The sequence below is a fragment of the Anolis carolinensis genome, unplaced genomic scaffold, assembly GCF_035594765.1.
Source record: "Anolis carolinensis isolate JA03-04 unplaced genomic scaffold, rAnoCar3.1.pri scaffold_10, whole genome shotgun sequence".
Taxonomy (NCBI): Eukaryota; Metazoa; Chordata; class Lepidosauria; order Squamata; family Dactyloidae; genus Anolis; species Anolis carolinensis.
In genome coordinates this window covers 19,410,976-19,430,543 of record NW_026943821.1, presented here as the reverse complement: position 1 = coordinate 19,430,543, position 19,568 = coordinate 19,410,976, and the positions used below count along the sequence as shown (strand labels likewise).

General features: G+C 40.0%; 1 protein-coding gene across 4 annotated transcripts in view; it reads left to right on the top strand.

Annotated features, from left to right (window-relative positions):
• The window catches only part of LOC100556146 (CYFIP-related Rac1 interactor A), a 56,242-nt gene extending 40,133 nt beyond the window's left edge, over nt 1-16,109 (top strand). For 2 of the 4 annotated variants that reach the window (XM_062962733.1, XM_062962734.1), the window contains exons 4-13: nt 1,844-1,923; nt 4,789-4,910; nt 6,839-6,944; nt 9,255-9,391; nt 9,633-9,710; nt 11,248-11,364; nt 11,921-12,000; nt 12,377-12,503; nt 13,140-13,210; nt 15,214-16,109. In XM_062962733.1, coding sequence (XP_062818803.1) covers nt 1,844-1,923; nt 4,789-4,910; nt 6,839-6,944; nt 9,255-9,391; nt 9,633-9,710; nt 11,248-11,364; nt 11,921-12,000; nt 12,377-12,503; nt 13,140-13,210; nt 15,214-15,277 — 982 coding nt within the window. In that variant the 3' untranslated portion in view covers nt 15,278-16,109. The remainder of the gene's footprint in view (nt 1-1,843; nt 1,924-4,788; nt 4,911-6,838; nt 6,945-9,254; nt 9,392-9,632; nt 9,711-11,247; nt 11,365-11,920; nt 12,001-12,376; nt 12,504-13,139; nt 13,211-15,213) is intronic. The other 2 variants (XM_062962736.1, XM_062962735.1) reach the window with 1 other exon arrangement.
• Nucleotides 16,110-19,568: the final 3,459 nt, after the last annotated feature.

The following is a 19,568-nucleotide window of genomic DNA, read 5'->3' as shown; positions in this document are numbered from 1 at the left end:
CATTGGTCCAACATTATATTATGGGAGGGCAACTGCCTTTGGACGGGCCGGCACTGAATTCAATCAAACTCCGTCCATAAACGAAAGTGTTCCCATCGGCTTCCCGAATCTGCTCAGAGAAGGGTGCTCCTTCCTCCCGGCTCATTGGTTTCCCTTCCCCATTGTCATGATTTCCTTCCTTCCAAGGGCAGGAAGAGGCCAAATTCAGATCCCCATCAACCAGCCTTTTTAATTGGGTCCTTAATTGGGAATGTAATGCGAAGTGACATCTCAAGACTGCAAAGGACCAATCTGAACAAATACAGTAGAGTCTCACTTATCCAAGCTAAACTGGCCAGCAGAAGCTTGGATAAGTGAATATCTTGGATAATAAGGAGGGATTAAGGAAAAGCCTATTAAACATCAAATTAGGTTATGATTTTACAAATTAAGTACCAAAACATCATGTTATACAACAAATTTGACAGAAAAAGTAGTTCAATATGCAGTAATGTTATGTTGTAATTACTATATTTACGAATTTAGCACCAAAATATCACGATATATTGAAAACATTGACTACAAAAATGGCTTGGATAATCCAGAAGCTTGGATAAGCGAAGTTTATTTACATAAAGCTCAAATTTAAGAGAAGACAGTCCAACTCTGATTAAATCATTTTTCTCATCTTCTTCAATGTAAATGTGCTTATGTATCCTTTTAATAATAATAGAGTAAAATAATACATGTAATAATAATAATAATAAATACAGGAAAATAATACAGTAATAAATGCAATAATAATAATAATTAGATCAGAGTGAAATAGTAAATGTATTATTAATAATAAAAATAGAGTAAAATAAATGTAATAGTAGCAACAATAATAGAGAAAAATAATACATGTAATAATACCAATAATAATAGAGAAAAATAATAAATGTGCCATATATTCTTGAGTATAAGCTGACCCAAATATAAGCCAGCCAGGACCCTCACCCGAGTATAAGCCGAGGGGGGCTTTTTCAGTCTTAAAAAAAGGGCTGAAAAACTAGGCTTATACTCGAGTACAGTAGAGTCTCACTTATCCAACATAAACGGGCCGGCAGAATGTTGGATAAGCGAATATGTTGGATAATAAGGAGGCATTAAGGAAAAGCCTATTAAACATCAAGTTAGGTTATGATTTTACAAATGAAGCACCAAAACATCATGTTAGACAACAAATTTGGCAGAAAAAGTAGTTCAATACACAATAATGCTATGTAGTAATTACTGTATTTATGAATTTAGCACCAAAATATCATGATATATTGAAAACATTGACTACAAAAATGCGTTGGATAATCCAGAACATTGGATAAGTGAGTGTTGGATAAGTGAGACTCTACTGTAATACCAATAATAATAGAGAAAAATAATAAATGTGCCATATATTCTCGAGTATAAGCCGACCCAAATATAAGCCAACCAGGACCCTCACCTGAGTATAAGCCGAAGGGGGCTTTTTCAGTCTTAAAAAAAGGGCTGAAAAAGTAGGCTTATACTCGAGTATATACAGTAGATGGACAAATGTAAATATTGTAGTAGATATAAATCAACAGCAGATATAAAAGAATGATGCAAGTATTGTAAGATACATTATATATCTGCTATGTGATAAAAGTAATTATTGTATGAAAAATTTTTAATTCAATAAAAACTATTTTTAAAAAGCAAAGGAGCTTCACCACCAAAACAGAGGCAACTGGTTGGTGTCTATGGGCTTCTTCCTGCCGCTTGACCCCAATGCGCTCCCCCCAAAACCATGGACCCCTTCACATACCCATCATGCTTTTTCTCCCTCTTGTCTCTTCTCTTGCAGGTGTCACATGGGGAACCTTCTTAAAGTCTTGACTTATAGCGAACTTGACCAAGGGCCTATTTTTTTCCTTGACTTTGAACGTGAGAAGGGGTCTTTTAATTTCTTTTTGTTTTCTTCATTTGTTGGCTTCCGTTGTCATTCACGGCTCCCTTTTGTTAATTTGCTTATGATTTGAACTGATTTGTCCCCCTTTTTAATTACCGTATATACTCGAGTATAAGCCGACCCCGAATATAAGCCGAGGCATCTAATTTTACTACAAAAAAACTGGGAAAACGTATTGACTCGAGTATAAGCCAAGAGTGAGAAATGCAGCAGCTACCGGTAAATTTGAAAATAAAAATAGATAACAATAAAATTACGTTAATTGAGGCATCAGTAGGTTAACTGTTTTTGAATATTTACCGTATTTCAAAGAAAAACGGTAAACTAGCTCTGTAAGTGGAAAAGTAGGGTCAACGAAAACAATATGGTATTAACAATAACTTAATAATAATAATAATAATAATAATAATAATAATAATAAATTATTATTTATTACAAAATTTATATCCCGCCCTTCTCAGCCAAAAGGGGACTCAGTAATAATAATAATAATAATAATAATAATAATAATAATAATAATAATAATAATAATAATAATATAGGATTTATAAAGACTTGCGGGGAAAATATGAGGGGAAAATTCTTATATAAAATTAACATATATAGATAGATAGATAGATAGATAGATAGATAGATAGATACAAATGTTTATATACATAGGGATTGCAAAGGCTTGCAAGGAGAAATGCCTACATGTCTAGCAGAGATTAACAAATATTTTAGGGGAAACTGTTTTTATAAGATTCATGGGTGTGTGTGTATGTGTGTGTGTGTGTGTGTGTGTGTGTGTATGTATGTATATATATATATATATATATATATATATATATATATATATATTCAAGTATAAGCCGACCCAAATATAAGCGGAGGCATCTAATTTTACCACAAGAAAACTAGGAAAACATTTACTCAAGTATAAGCCGAGGGTGGTAAATTTCAGAAATAAAAATAGTTACCAATAAAATTACATTAATTGAAGCACCAGTAGGTTAAATGTTTTTGAATATTTACATAAAACTCTAATTTAAGATAAGACTGTCCAACTCTCATTATTCTCATCTTCAATGTAAATGTGCTTATGTATCCTTTTAATAATAATAGAGTAAAATAATAAATGTAATACTAACAATAATAATATCAGAGTGAAATAATAAATGTATTATTATTAATAAAATAGAGTAAAATAAATGTAACACTAACAATAATAATAGAGTAAAATAATAAATGTAATACTAACAATAATAATATCTGAGTGAAATAATAAATGCATTATTATTAATAAAATAGAATAAAATAAAAATTTACCATTCTCGGCTTATACTTGAGTTTTCCCAGTTTTCTTGTGATAAAATTAGGTGCCTCGGCTTATATCCGGGTCAACTTATACTCGAGTATATACGGTATCTGTTTATCCTAGTGATATAACCCAGAATATCAAGGCAGAAAATCCATAACATCTGCTTTGAACTGGATTATCTAAGTCCACACTGCCATATAATTGGTTCAATGTGAATTTTATACATCTGTGTGGAAGGGGACCTAGATTATTTGGCAGTGTAGGCTCGGGCCTCTTCTACACTGCCATATAATTCAGATAATCAAAACAGATAATCTGCATTATCTGCTTTGAACTGGATTATTTGGGTCTACACTTCCATATAATATAGCTGTGTAGAAAAGGCCTCATATAATCCAGTTCAGAGCAGATAATCTGAGATCGGATCCTGGGATATGGAGCATTGTAGAAGGGACCTAAAACCATATACAATCCAGATTATCTGCTTTGAACAGCATTACAGTAGAGTCTCACTTATCCAAGCTAAACGGGTAGGCAGAACCTTGGATAAGCGACTATCTTGGATAATAAGGAGGGATTAAGGAAAAGCCTATTAAACATCAAATTAGGTTATGATTTTACAAATTAAGCACCAAAACATCATGTTTAATAACAAATTTGACAGAAAAAGTAGTTCAATACGCAGGAATGTTATGTTGTAATTACTGTATTTATGAATTTAGCACCAAAATATCACGATATATTGAAAACATTGACTCCAAAAAAGCCTTGGATAATCCAGAACCTTGGATAAGCGAGGCTTGGATAAGTGAGACTCTACTGTATATAGCCATGTAGATTCATATAATCAAGTTCAAAGCAAATAATCTAGATTATCTGCTCTGAAAATCTGCATTATATGGCAGAATAGTGTAGATCCAGCCTTAGTCTCTCACCAAACTGCAAAATCCAGAATGGAGACATGTTTGAGACCCTCTGTTCCTGAAGATTTAGTACAGTAGAGTCTCACTTATCCAACACTCGCTTATCCAATGTTCTGGATTATCCAACGCATTTTTGAAGTCAATGTTTTCAATAGATCGTGATATTTTGGTGCTAAATTCATAAATACAGTAATTATTACATAGCATTACTGCGTATTGAACTACTTTTTCTGCCAAATTTGTTGTCTAACATGATGTTTTGGTGCTTCATTTGTAAAATCATAACCTAATTTGATGTTTAATAGGCTTTTCCTTAATGCCTCCTTATTATCCAACATATTCGCTTATCCAACATTCTGCCAGCCCGTTTATGTTGGAAAAGTGAGACTCGACTGTACCTTGGTATCTATAGTTCAAGGGAGTGGACTCCAGCTCCTAGTCTGTCACTAAACTAAGAATCCCAGGGTGGAGCCATTGTGACAGTTGAAGTGTTAGCTGTTCTGGGTCTCCATAACTCCCTAGATGCCCCTTGTCCTACCCCGTGTTGGCTGCTATGTCTTCTCCAAGCCAAGCGTCTCCTGAATCCTGGCTTTCTTTGTGGTCAACCTTTGCTGCAGATGCCCAGCCGACCGAAGCCGAGACCGCCGTCTGGAACCAGGTGAACGCCGTCCTGGAAGAGGCCCAGACCATCCTGGCCGAGCTGCAGTCCTACACCGGAGCCGGGCAAGAAATCCGGGAGGTAGGCGGCCACAGGGCATCTTCACAGGAGGCTTTCCAAAAGGGTTCCACAAATAGCCGGATCTAGGATTTCAGCTCAGACCCATCTTGCCTAGTTTCCAACAAACCTCACAATCTCTTGAGGATGCCTGCCATAAATGTGGGCGAAACATCAGGAGAGAATGTTTCTGCAACACGGCCATACAGCCTGGAAAACTCACAGCAACTCTGTGTTACATAGTGTTATCCATTTAGTTTTGTTCCAATCGAGTAGTGATGCACCCTGAGTGCACCCTTGAACCCTTCTGCACTGCGGAGTTAAAGCAGTTTGGATCTTTGAATAATACCATAATAAAGGTAACGGTAAAGGTTTTCCCCTGACGATAAGTTCAGTCATGACCGACTCTGGGGGTTGGTGCTCATCTCCATTTCTAAGTTGAAGAACCGGCGTTGTCCATAATATATAATACTGATATTATGCTGTACTAATAATATAGTGTATCTATATATATAAAAGAGTGATGGCATCATGGCGACCCACAAAACAACAAAACTACAGGCCCCCCAACCTCGAAATTTGACAACACAACCCATCATCCATGCCTCTAGGTTGATACAACAAAAAGAAAAGAAAAATAAAGTCCTAATTAGAGAGAAAGGAATAATTGCTTTTATCCAATATCTGCCAGTTAGAAGGCTAAGCTCCTCCAACTTGGTCTCCTAGCAACCCAATAAAAATAATAAAAAACACTAAAAATTAATACAATAAAATACTATAATACCAAAAATAACTAAAAATAATACAAGAAAATAATAAAATATAATAAATAAAAATATAACTTACAATAAAATTAATAAAAAATGCAACTAATGTCAAATAAAAATTACACAACAATTTTTAACCAATACCACCACCACTTTGCCACAGCAACGCGTGGCCGGGCACAGCTAGCAGACATATAATATTGATAATAATATTATAATGTAATACAATATAATAATAATAATAATAATAATAATAATAATAATAACAACAACAACAACAACTATAATAATAATAGGTAAAAGGTAAAGGTTACCCTTGACGTTAAGTCCAGTCGTGACCGACTCTGGGGGTTGGTGCTCATCTCAATTTCTAAGCCAAAGAGCCGGCGTTGTCCATAGGCACCTCCAAGGTCATGTAGCCGGCATGACTGCATTGAGCACTGTTATCTTCCCGCCGAAGCGGTACCTATTTATCTACTCACATTTGCATGTTTTCGATCTGCTAGGTTGGCAGGAGCTGGAGCTAACAGCAGGTGCTCATTCTGCTCCTGGGATTTGAACCTGGGACCTTTTGGTCCGCAAGTTCAGCAGCTCAGTGCTTTAACACACTGAGCCACTGGAGTGTTACATAGTGTTATCTAATTTAGTAGCTTTTTTTTGTTCATTTTTTTAAATTTTGTAAAGAAACATAATACATCGAAAGTGGTGGAACAATATATTGACAGGATAGCGAGGGGGGGGGGGGGTGAAAGGGTTCTGAAAATAGGTGAAGAGAGAAAACCGAGGGGAAAAAAGAGAAAGAAAAGAAAAAGGAAAAAAAAAGAAATAGAAAAAAAGGGGGAAAAATTGGTCAAGGTGAAAATGGGAAGTCAATCAATTTTTTTATCTAATTTAGTAGTTTTGTTTCAATCTAGTAGTAATGCACCCTGAATGCACCCTTGAATCCTTCTGCACTGGGGAGTTATAGCAGTTTGGATCCGTGAATAATGCCATGGTGGCTTGAGATAGAATCCTGGGGTTGGCAGTTTCCATGAAGTGTCTAGAACTCTCTGCCAGGAAATTACAAATCCCAGCTGTATTCAGGATGCAGTTGCAATTGCTTGACTTTGCACAACTCCTGGTTCGTGGAATTTGTTTCAATGCGAAGGATTGCAAATGCAGACCTTTTTGGCTCCTTTCTTGCAGGCCATCCAAAATCCCAGCGACTTGCAGCTACAGGAGAAGGCATGGAACGCTGTGTGTCCCTTGGTGGCCAAGCTCAAGCGCTTCTATGAGTTCTCCCTCCGACTTGGTAAGCCTTTCTTCGCCGGATGCTCATCTCACTTAGTGGGAAAAAGGAGGAGGAAAATGTATCCCCGGATTAGAGGCAACCTATGGCTCCAAGGCCATTAAACTGCTGAATCTGCTCCGGGTTTTAGTCTGAACTCAAAAGGAGCTAAACCTTCTGGAGTAGATTCCTTGCCCTATTTCTGAAAAGGAAGACCGAGGACCCTTCTGCACTGCCATATAGCCCAGACTATCAAATCAGATAAGACAGATTATCTGCTTTGAACTGGATTATATGAGTCTACACTGTCATATAATCCAGTTCAAAGCAGATAAGATGGAATTTAAATGGCAGTGTAAAAAGGCCTGAAGGTTCAATGAGGTGGGAGCTGATGAACACTCTCCAGCGTGGAAGGCTAGGGCTGCGTCTACACTGTAGAATTAATGCAGTTTGGCACCACTTTAACTGCCAGGTTATTACAGTAGAGTCTCACTTATCCAAGCCTCGCTTATCCAAGCTTCTGGATTATCCAAGCCATTTTTGTAGTCAATGTTTTCAATATATCCTGATATTTTGGTGCTAAATTCGTAAATACAGTAATTATAACATAACATTACTGCATATTGAACTACTTTTTCTGTCAAATTTGTTGTATAACATGAGGTTTTGGTGCTTAATTTGTAAAATCATAACCTAATTTGATGTTTAAGAGGCTTTTCCTTAATCCCTCCTTATTATCCAAGATATTCGCTTATCCAAGCTTCTGCTGGCCTGTTTAGCTTGGATAAGTGAGACTCTACTGTATTATTATTTTCTTATTTCCAAAGTATAGACATTATAACATAATAATAATAATAATAATAATAATAATAATAATAATACAGTAGAGTCTTGCTTATTCAACCTTCACTTATCCAACGTTCTGTATTATCCTGACTATTAGTAGTCAGTGTGTTTGTAGTCAATGTTTTCAATACATTGCAATGTTTTGGTGCTAAATTCGTAAATACAGTTAGTTATTACTACATAATGTTACTGTGTATTGAACTGCTTATTCTGTCAATTTATTGTAAAACATGTTTTGGTGCTTAATTTGTAAAATCATAGTGTAAAATGTAAATCAACATTTAATAGGCTTTTCCTTAATCCCCCCCTATTATCCAACATTTTTGCTTATCCAACGTTCTGCCGGCCCATTTATGTTGGATAAGTGAGACTCCACTGTAGTAATAATAATAACAATAATAGTAATAATAATAATAATATAAAACTTTATTTATATAATGCCTTATGTCCTCAGGGGACTCAGGGCGGTTTCCAACATGATAAAATACAATACAATACAAATAATAATAATAATTATTATTATTATTATGGGACTTCCGAATCCAGACTGACAAAGTTCTGGAACACAACACACCAGACATCACAGTTGTGGAAAAGAAAAAGGTTTGGATCATTGATGTCGCCATCCCAGGTGACAGTCGCATTGATGAAAAACAACAGGAAAAACTCAGCCGCTATCAGGACCTCAAGATTGAATTTCAAAGACTCTGGCAGAAACCAGTGCAGGTGGTCCCGGTGGTGATGGGCACACTGGGTGCCGTGCCAAAAGATCTCAGCCGACATTTGGAAACAATAGACATTGACAAAATCACGATCTGTCAACTGCAAAAAGCCACCCTACTGGGATCTGCGCGCATCATCTGAAAATAAGGTGGCCTAGGGGATAAAAGCCTCGTAACTTGAAGGTTGGGTTGCTGACCTGAAATCTGCCATGTTCGAATCCCACCCGGGGAGAGTGCGGATGAGCTCCCTCTATCAGCTCCAGCTCCATGCGGGGACATGAGAGAAGCCTCCCACAAGGATGGTAAAACATCAAAAACATCCCGGCGTCCCCTGGGCAACGTCCTTGCAGACGGCCAATTCTCTCACTCCAGAAGCAACTCCGGTTGCTCCTGATACGAAAAAAAAAATCCGAAAATACATCACACAGTCCTAGACACTTGGGAAGTGTTCGACTTGTGATTTTGTGATATGAAATCCAGCATGTCTATCTTGTCTGCTGTGTCATACAATAAAATAATAATGGTAGTGTGATGTATTTTTGGTTGATGTGCGCCGCAGATCCCAGTAAGGTGGCCTTACTGGGATCTACATCACACAGTCCCAAACACTTTGGAAGTGTTTGACGTGATTCTGTGATACGAAAACCAGCATATATATTTCGTTTGCTATGTCATACTCTTGTCTTTGTGTCAATAATAATGATGATGATATCCCCCTCACTCAAAAAGAGTCTGTGGCCCTGACGGCCCCTTTCCTGCCTCCTAGAGAACGCCTTGCGAAGCCTTCTGGAAGCCCTGACCAGCCCTCCTTATGCGCCGACACAGCACTTGGAGCGGGAGCAGGCCCTGGCCAAGCAGTTTGCCGAAATCCTGCACTTCACTCTCAGTTTCGATGAACTCAAGGTGCCTTGGAGCAGCTGGACCAAGGGGTCCTAATGGGGCCTCGCTGTCGTAATGGGGAGGGCTTTTGGAAATGACTTGCTTTCATTTACGTGCTGCCTTTCCTCTTGTGCCATATCCAAGGCAGCTCACCAGCATTTGCAAAACAGGAGAATGTTTTTAAAATGACGTTTGCCATTTGTCTTGGAGTTATTTCCATTTCCTGTGCCTATCCTGGCTAAAAATTTCCCCGTCTCTTTCTCAGATGACCAACCCTGCCATCCAGAATGACTTCAGCTACTACAGAAGGACCATCAGCCGAAACCGAATCAACAATTTGCAAGTAAGTCGAACCTTGGCCGGCTTAGTATTGTTTTGAATTGCGACGGCAAGGATGAAACTGATGGGAGCAAAGAAACGGAGGAGGTGCAGAGCTCCAGAAGTAACAGGAGATTGGCAGAGATGTCTAATCCCCTTCTACACTGCCAGATAATCCAGGTTATCAAAAATGAAAATCCACGTTATCTGATTTGAACTGGATTATCTTAGTCTACAATGCCATATAATCCAGTTCAAAGCAGATAAACTTCTTTGGAGGCTTTTAAGCAGAGGCTGGATGGCCATCTGTCGGAGGTGCTTTGAATGCGATTTCCTGCTTCTTGGCAGGGGGTTGGACTGGATGGCCCATGAGGTCTCTTCCAACTCTACTATTCTATGATTCTATGATTCTATGATCTGGTGGAGTTCAAAAGGCTCTTTGATTGTAGGTGAACTATACATCCCAGCGACTACAACTCCTAAGTGTCAAGGTCTATTTCCCCCAAACTCCACCAGTGTTCAAATTTGGGCATATTGAGTATTTGTGCCAGGTTTGGTCCAGATCCATCCTTTTTGGAATCCACAGTGCTCTCTGGATGTAGGTAAACTACAACTCCAAAACGTAAGGTCAATGTCCACCAAACCCTTCCAGTATTTCCTGTTGGTCATGGGAGTTCTGTGTGCCAAGTTTGGTGGAGTTCAATTTCCTCGTTTATTTATTTATTTATTTATTTATTTATTTATTTATTTACAGTATTTATATTCCGCCCTTCTCACCTCGAAGGGGACTCAGGGTGGATCACATTATACACACATAGGGCAAACATTCAATGCCCATATACACATAGAACCGAGACAGAGACAGACTCAGAGGCAATTTAACCTTCTCCTGAGGGGATGTTCGATTCTGGCCACAGGGGGGAGCAGCTGCTTCATCATCCACTCTGACAGCACTTCCTCATTCCAGGTTGTAAATTAGTTAAACTTGCCTCCCCACTTTTTTTTATAAGTGGTACCTTATTTCCTACTTGATAGGTGCAACTATCTTTCGAGTTGCTAGGTCAGCAACGAGCAGGGGCTATTTTTTATTTACTTGACGGGTGCTCACCCCGCCACGGGCTGGCCTCAAACTCATGACCTCATGGTCAGAGTGATTTATTGCAGCTGCTCAACAGCCTGCGCCACAGCCCGGCCCCATTGGTGGAGTTCAGAATGCAAATACAACTCTTAAATGACAAAATCATCCCAACCCCACCAGTACTCAAATTTGAGTTGGGGGGGTTGGACTAGATGGTCCATGTGGTCTCTTCCAACTCTACTATTCTATGATTCTATGATTCTATGATTCTATGGGCGTATTTGGTATTTTTGTCAACTGTGGTCTAGTGAATGAAAATACATCCTGCATATCAGATATTTACATTACTGGGGCCTCATCAAACTACAACTCGCATGATTCCATAGCAATGAGTCATGGCAGTTCAAGGGATATCAACCTGCATTCGTTTTGCAACGTAGATGCTCCCATAGTATAATGCTTTGTTCCCGGTTTTGCCCCACAGTTAGATGCTGAGAGCGAAGTGAACAACGAAATGGCCAACCGGATGTCGCTCTTCTACGCCGAAGCCACGCCGATGCTGAAAACCCTCAGCAACGCCACCACCAAGTTCGTGTCGGAGGTCAGTTCTCAAAAGCAGAGAAAGCTAGATGAAAAGCAGTGAAAGCAATGGAAGGGTTGGGCTAGATGGCCTCTGGGGAATCTTTCCATCTCTATGTTTCTATCTATATATATAAAGGAGTAATGGTGTCCGTTCCTCCCACTAAACAACAAAAGTACAAGCCCCAGAACCTAGAAATTTGGCAACACAACCCACCATCCTTGCCCCTAGGTTCCGACAGCAAAAAGAAAAGAAAAATAAAGTCCTAATTAGAGGAAGAAAAATAATTGTTTTTATCTAATTGCTGCCAGTTAGAAGGCTAAGCTCCGCCCACTTGGTCTCCTAGCAACCCACTCAGCCCAGTGGTAATAAAAGAATAAAAAATAAAATAAATACAAATAATACAATAAAAAACAATAAAAAACACTAAAATAATTAAAAACGCTAAAAAATTAATACAATAAAATACTATAATAACAAAATAACTAAAAATAATAAAATATAATAAATAAAAAAGATAAGGAGCATCCACATAGGGATGAGGGATGTCTAAAAGTGTCCTTCTTCTTCATTTCAGAATAAAACCCTCCCGATCGAGGATACAACCGACTGCTTAAGCACCATGGCCTGCGTCTGCCGGGTGATGCTGGAAACTCCGTGAGTGATCCTCTTCCATTGAGTCAAAAGCATTCTGGATGGAACTGAACTGCCATATAAAACTCAGATTATCGTCTTTAAACTGGTTTTTTTGTGTGTTTGTCAGGAGCGACTTGAGAAACTGCAAGTTGTTTCTGGTATGAGAAAATGATATAATGCAGTTAAAAACATATAATGTGGATTATTTGCTTTGATAATGTGGATTATATGGCAGTGTAGAAGGGGACTAAGAATGAAAGTATGTTAGGGAGTCCTCTTCTTTCTTCCACTAGTAATTGCTCTGTATCCTTTCTGCAAAATGATGTATCTTGGGCTGGGATTCGAGTGTCCAAACTGGGCTGTTATTTCATGAATATCTTTCTCCTGTCTCTTGCAGGGAATATCGGAGCCGGTTCACCAACACGGAGACACTCCTTTTCTGCATGCGGGTGATGGTGGGCGTCATCATCCTCTATGACCACGTCCACCCTGTCGGGGCCTTTGCCAAGACCTCCAAAATCGACGTGAGTTGTGTGGATTGGCGGGTGGGAAGTAGCCACATTGGAAGCTTCTTAAGAAAGAGCCAAAGTGGGGAAAGGAAAACTATGGTTCCGTCATTAAAAGCATGGAAAAAGTTTATTAAACTGCACAAACTTTGTTCTGTGGGCGGGACATCCTGCAGCATGTTTTGCTAGAGTTTTCCAATGAGTATCTCATGGAGTTTTTGTGGCAGCCACAAAAACGAAATTTCTGGAGTAGAACAAAGATTCAAAGTAAGGACCAAACAATTAAACAGGAAATAACACTTTCAAAACATAAACAGAGAATTTTTTTTTTTTAAAAAGGAACAACATTGGCACACCAAAGTGCCAAAATAGGGAGTCCATAGGCTATTGCCATGGCAATTAAAATGGAATTATGGTGCTATGATTGTGGAGTGTGAAAGAGCTGTGTGTTTGTGTTTTGGTGGTCAAATTTGGTGGCCACAGCCTTGCAGAGTTGGTGTTCAAGGGTCAGATATTTCCCTTCCTTCTGTCTCTCATGAAACTTATTGTGGAGAGTTGGCAAACCCGGCTGAACTTCTCCTGCTTTTCTCCTGTCTTGTTTGCAATCTGACTAATTTGGGCATGTTTTGTCTTGTCTCTTCTTCCCTGCTCCAGATGAAAGGATGTATCAAGGTCTTGAAAGACCAGCCTTCCAACAGCACAGAGGGCCTTCTGAATGCACTGAGGTAGGCACCCTGGGCAGGACAAGCGCCTTGGCACATAAGATGACCAGCATGGCTCTTGGAATGGGAAGGCCTTCTGCACATGCTCTGGAAGCAGGGTAGCACTGGGGTGCCTTTGAAAACCTGTCTGGGTCCAAAATGGCTGCAGACCATAGTGCCTGCAGGATTTGTCTTTAGACTCCTGAGCACTGAAGAATGTTCAGGAACTGTGCCAAAGGCTTTCGTAAGTGGCCTTGTTTAGAGAAGCAAACCAGATGGTAGGCTTCAGATTGCAGAAGAATTCTGCACATTTTTGGCCTCGTATCCCTCGAAGTGGACAACCTATTCTAACAGTGTCTTTAGAGGTCCAGTCATTCCTAGAAATAGTTGGTGATCATAAAAGACAAACAACGTCCCTTGCAGTGTTGTTTGTGTATGTGAGATAGGGAAAGTGCACATACATTGTTAAATAAATGTAGTTTGGCACTTTAATTGCTATTGCTCAATGCTATGGAATCCCAGGAGTTGTAGTTTCCCAAGGTCTTGAGGCTCCTCTTCCAAAAAGGGCTGATGCCTTAAAGGTAAGGTAAAGGTTTTCCCTGACGTTAAGTTCAGTCGTGACCAACTTTGGGGGTTGGAAGAGGAGCCTCAAGACCAGAGGTCCCCAAACTAAGGCCCGGGGGCCGGATGCGGCCCTCCAAGGTCATTTACCTGGCCCCCACCCTCAGTTTTATAATACATTTTTATATCAGTTTTAATAATATAATATATTGTATATAATATATAATATATGTATATTGTTATACAATATAATACTAATAATAATACCATATAATAATATTAATTATATGTTATATATTACATATAGTATTACAGTATAGTGGTATAGTTCAATATAGTAATGTATAATGCTAATATTGTGCTATGCTAATAATATAATATATTGTATGTACATACAGCTGCTCTGAGTCCCCTTCGGAGTAAGAAGGGTGGGATATAAATGTAGTAAATAAATGTAATAAGTAAATAAATAATTAATTTTAGACTTAGGCTCACCCAAATTCTGAAATGACTTGAAGGCACACAACAACAACAAACAACAATCCGAATTAACTTGAGTATCTCATTGGCCAGTAGCAGGCCCATACTTTCCATTGAAATCCTGATAGGTTTATGTTGGTTAAGATTGTTTTCATTTTTAAATATTGTATTGTTCTCATTGTTGTTGTTGTTTTGCACTACAAATAAGACATGTGCAGTGTGCATAGGAATTGGTTCGTATTTTTTTTTCAAATGATAATTCGGCCCCTCAACAGTCTGAAGGGTTGTAGACCGGCCCTTTGCTTAAAAAGTTTGAGGACCCCTGCTCAAGACCTTGGGAAACTACAACTCCTGGGATTCCATAGCATTGAGCGATGGCAATTAAAGTGCCAAACTACATTTATTCAACAATACAAGTCAACCATATATATAACTAACCTATGAAGCCAAATTTACAATAAGGCATAAACAGATATGCAAATGTGAGTAGATCAATAGGTATGTACTGCTCCGGCGGGAAGGTAACGGCGCTCCATGCAGTCATGCCGGCCGCATGATCTTGGAGATGTCTATGGACAATGCCAGCTCTTCGGCTTAGAAATGGAGATAAGCCTTACCAAACTACAAATCCCAGAATGCCATATTATTGAGCCATGGCAGTTCAAGTGGGTCAAACGGCATTAATTTGATGATGTAAATCAGTAAGTCCCAAACCTTGGTTCTCTAAAAGTTTTAGACTTCCAACCCCAGTTTGGTCAACAGTGAATGCTAAAGAGAGGGATCCACTCTGAAGAATAGGCCCAACTTTGAAGGAGCTCTCCATGGTGCTGAATCACATCTGATTCAAAGTCAGTTCAGCACCTGGAGAGCTTTTTTAGCAAATGCCTTTTTGGAAGCATGAAACTTGGCATGGGTTGGAAAGCATCCTGTTGTCACGGCAGGGCTCAGCGTCCCGCCTCCCATCCGTGCCCTGCCCTCTTCCGCAGGTACACCACCCGGCATCTGAACGACGACACCACCTCCAAGCAGATCCGGGCCTTGCTGCAGTGAGCCACACAGGAAGGAAGGAAGGAAGCCCCTCGCCTTCTCTGGAGACCCGGAAGGGAATAATGTACTCCATGGAACCTTCAGCTGAAAGTTTTAATGTTGACATGTTGCTATAAATAACCATTGGCCCATCATATTTCTCATTTTGTAAAAAGAAGAAGAGGAAGATGACGAAATAAAGGGAGAAGAAGGAGGAGGAGAAGAAAACGATAGGTGGGGAACTACCATGAGATCATCCAGGTAGCCGAGTGCCAACGTGTTCCGTCTCCCAAGATCACCCCGCCTTCAGCAACGGCCAAAGTGCGTTGATGTTGTCTTCCTGCCTGCTCCATTTCCAGACCCACTTGCAGCTGTCCAAAAGTCCCGTCCTTGGACGTGGCGACGGAGCTGCGGACAAGTTTCCAAAGAGAAGGAGGCCATCTGCTCCAAAGCACCTTGGAGAGCTCTTTGGGAAAGCATGAAGCTCGTCCTGAGCTGAGAAGACGGAGACCGTCCCTTTTAAGAAGGATGTCCAATGGAGACCTTGGGACGTGGTGGGAAGTCCTCCTTTAGACTCGCTTCTGGAGTCCAGAGACAGGTCACCAGACTCTGGGGAAGCTGGGGAGGCGGAAAGGGGAGCAGGAAGCAGGGAGAGTGGCTCTCTGGATCTGAGATGTAAATAGTGTGCCTGGGAAGTGACTGCCAATTGGCGACGAGGACAATGGGTGGGAACGGGGATGATGGCGGACATCATCGTTAAAAAAAATTATATCTTCCAACACTTGACTCCATTCAAAATGGCTCGGTCACACCTTTTAGATTTTTAATATAAACAATTAAAATCCACTCACCTGTTCTTTTGTACATTTTTTTGGTGTCAAATAAAAGAGGAAAGAGGAAAACAAATAATAAATCTCTTGTGTGAGAGATGTGCAGGTGCGTTTGGGTCTTCCAGGTTCTTAAGAGGGTTGGGTCTGTGGGCAACCCAAGTTAAAAATGGTACCACGAACTGGCCCAAAGACACGGGTCTTTTCTTTCAACCAAAAAAAGGGCACAGCACCCAAAAGGAAGGTGGATCTATGTACGCAACCAAACTGTCACATCTCAAATTTAAGACTGAATGGGGGGAAGCAGGGCAGTTGTTGAGTAATGGGAGAAGTAGAGGACTAAGCCAGGAGGTCACTGGGATGAAGCCAAGGGGTCATCAGGGTGGATCCAAGAATTCATGAGTGGAGACAAGGCACCACAAGGGATGGATCCAGGGTAATTGGGATGGAGCCATTATGTCGCACCTCAGGTTAGCTTCACCTTGCTAAAGACACCAGGCTGCACACAGAATGTAGTCTTTTGTAGTTTATTAAGAAATAGGGAAAAAGCAGAAACAGAGCAAATCAAAGAGTGTATGATTAAATGGGCAGACAATATTGGACACCCAATAAAATTAGAAAAATGGGGAAAGATTTGGAATCAGAGAATCAAATACACATATGCATTCGACTTAAGAGAGAACTGGTATAAAATGATATATAGATGGTATATTACACCACACAAATTTCAAAATTTTACAAAAATGTCTCCAACAAATGTTGGAAATGTGAACAACAGGTAGGTACTTTTTTCATACATGGTGGACCTGCCCAAAAGCTAAAAAAATTTGGAAAGATATACACGGAGAAATACAAAAAATATTAAAGACTAACATTAAAAAGGAGCCAGAATATTTCTTGCTAGGAATGTTGGATTTGGATAAAGACAAAGACAAAGAGATTCTATTTAACCACCTGACAATAGCAGCCAGAATAACATATGTGAAGAAGTGGAGATCAAAAGAAATACCGAAAAGAGAAGAATGGTAAAATAAAGTCCTAGAAATAATGAATATGGATAAATTAACTTACTGGCTCTCTCCGAACCAAGGATTACTGAAAAAACAAACGAACTGGGACACGGTAAAATAATATTTTAATCAACTTAAAATGGAGCTTATAATTTGAAATGATAAGAACAACAAGAAAATATTAGAGACAAAGGGGAAGAAGACGGTTTGGACTATAAAATGCTAATATACAGAAAGTCACAATACAAACACCAAGGAATAGATGGAAGTCAACCCCTCCCACATACCTTTTTTTTCTCCTTGTTCTTACTTTCATTTTTTTCCATTTTTCTTTCTTTCTCTCCACCCATATTGTTCTCCCACTTTCCATGTATTTTTTTATTTTTATCTTTAAATTTATTATTAATAAAAAATTAACCAGAAGAAAAAAAAAGAAATAGGGAAAAAGCAGTTCATAAAAGGCAAAAGTATAGTTCCAAAAGATAGTTGCAAAACAAGGCTGTAAGAAACAAATCCATGGGAACAATAGACATAAAACAGAGTCTTTTCAACAGACACAAAAGTCCCAGAAATGAGGTTACATCCAAGCCATAAGATAACACAGGAAAGTAGTCTTGGTTCTTGATTCAAGCGAGGAAATTGCTTTGATGAAGATTTCCCTCTCAGACGACTGCTTTAATAGCATAACATGAAGGCATTTCTTTGCCCTTTGGCCTCCCTCTTATTTGCTATTCTAAGACTTCTGTGCAACCCGCAAAATTCCAGACGACTAGCTCGATCCAGAGATGCAGCCCCATCGTCAAGGCCACAGGCTTTGTTAGTGTTATCAGGCTGAGGCTGGGAGCTGCCCTCCCTTCCTGCTTCTTGCACCTGAGAACCATCCTCATTAACAACAACATTTCTTCCCGTGGGAAAGCCTCCCTGCTCTTCATTTTCCACAGCAGGAACACCTTGCACCTGAATCCCATAATTCCCATCTTGAAACTCATCCTGAACCTGAATCCCATCATCTTGAAACTGCACCCCAGAATCATCATCAGAATCACACAGAGGCTGAGCCACAACACAATAAATCTTTGGGGGCACCAAGGCGTCCCTAGGGTCAGTCCAAGGGATCACTGGGATGAAGCCAAGAGGCTATCAGGGTGGATCCAAGATTTCATGAGGAGTGGAGGCAAGGCACCACAAGGGATGGATCCAAGGTAATTGGGGTGGAGTCAATAAGTCATTGGGTGGGGTTAGCCAAGACATTCCTGGGATCAGTCCAAGGGATCACTGGGATGAAGTCAAGAGGTCATTGGGGCCAAGATACCACTGGAGGTCAAGGAATCACCGGATCTAATATGTCTGGGGTGAGACCAAGATTAATGAGAAATGGAGAGGAGTTGCTAGGGATGGAACCAAGGAATAACAAGAGATGGAGCCAACTGATCTTGAAAGGTGGAGCCAAAAGGTCCATGGGGTGAAATTAAAACTTCATGAAGAATGGAGAGAAAGCATTACCCAGGATGGGTCAAGAAATCTCCTGGAGCAAATCGAAAGGGTCTCCAGTGGCGCAAACAAATACTACCTGGATGGAGCTATGATGTCCTTATGGATGGAGCCACCAAGATGCCACTTTGCACAGTGGTCATTCCCCTATAAGACCCAGGTCCATTCCTTGACTGGTTGGGAAGGAAAACTATTGTGGGTGAGATAGTTGATGTCCATGATCAAAACATTACATCTGTCCTGAAGAAGCAAGGAAAAAGCTTAGAGAGAAACTGCCTGGAGAAGGCTTGGAAGACATCTCCTCAAGGCTTCAGAAGGGGAGTCCTGCAGGAGGGGTTCAGGAACATCAGCAGTTGTTGTGTGCCTTCAAGTCATGTCCAACTTATGGTGGCCTTAATGCTCAAAGGGGTTTCTTTCATTATTTGTTCGCCTTTGCTTTCCTCCGAGACTGAGACAGGTTGACTTGCCGACAGTTATCCAATGAGTTTCCATGACTGAACAGGGATTTGAACCCTGGTCTCTAGAGTCATAGTTCGATACTCAAACTTAACTACGCTGGTTCTCAGGGCCTTCACTGGCAGGCTTCAGTTTTCAAGCAAAGCCAAAAGTGGAGACTCGGAGATGGAAATGATGGAGCTAAGATTTTAAAAGTGAACTGGGAATGGGTTAAAGAGAGGGGAGAAAAGGGGAGGATTCCAACAAGCCCTTAGTATTTTATGCAGATCAAACGACAATATTGTATTTTAAATCTCGTTTCTAGTTTTGATATCTGGACACTGGGCCTCAACACAAACCTTGCACGATTGTTGCACCCGCTGGACTGAACACTTTCTTGCTTGCATTGCTTTTCTTTGCTGGCAGGTGGCGACAATGCACCACAAAGAACTACACATTCCTCTCTCACACATACATACAGGCACATTCTGTGTTGACTTGCCCTACCCAGATGGCTCACCAGCCCTTCCCAAGGTGTAGATTTAAAAGCAG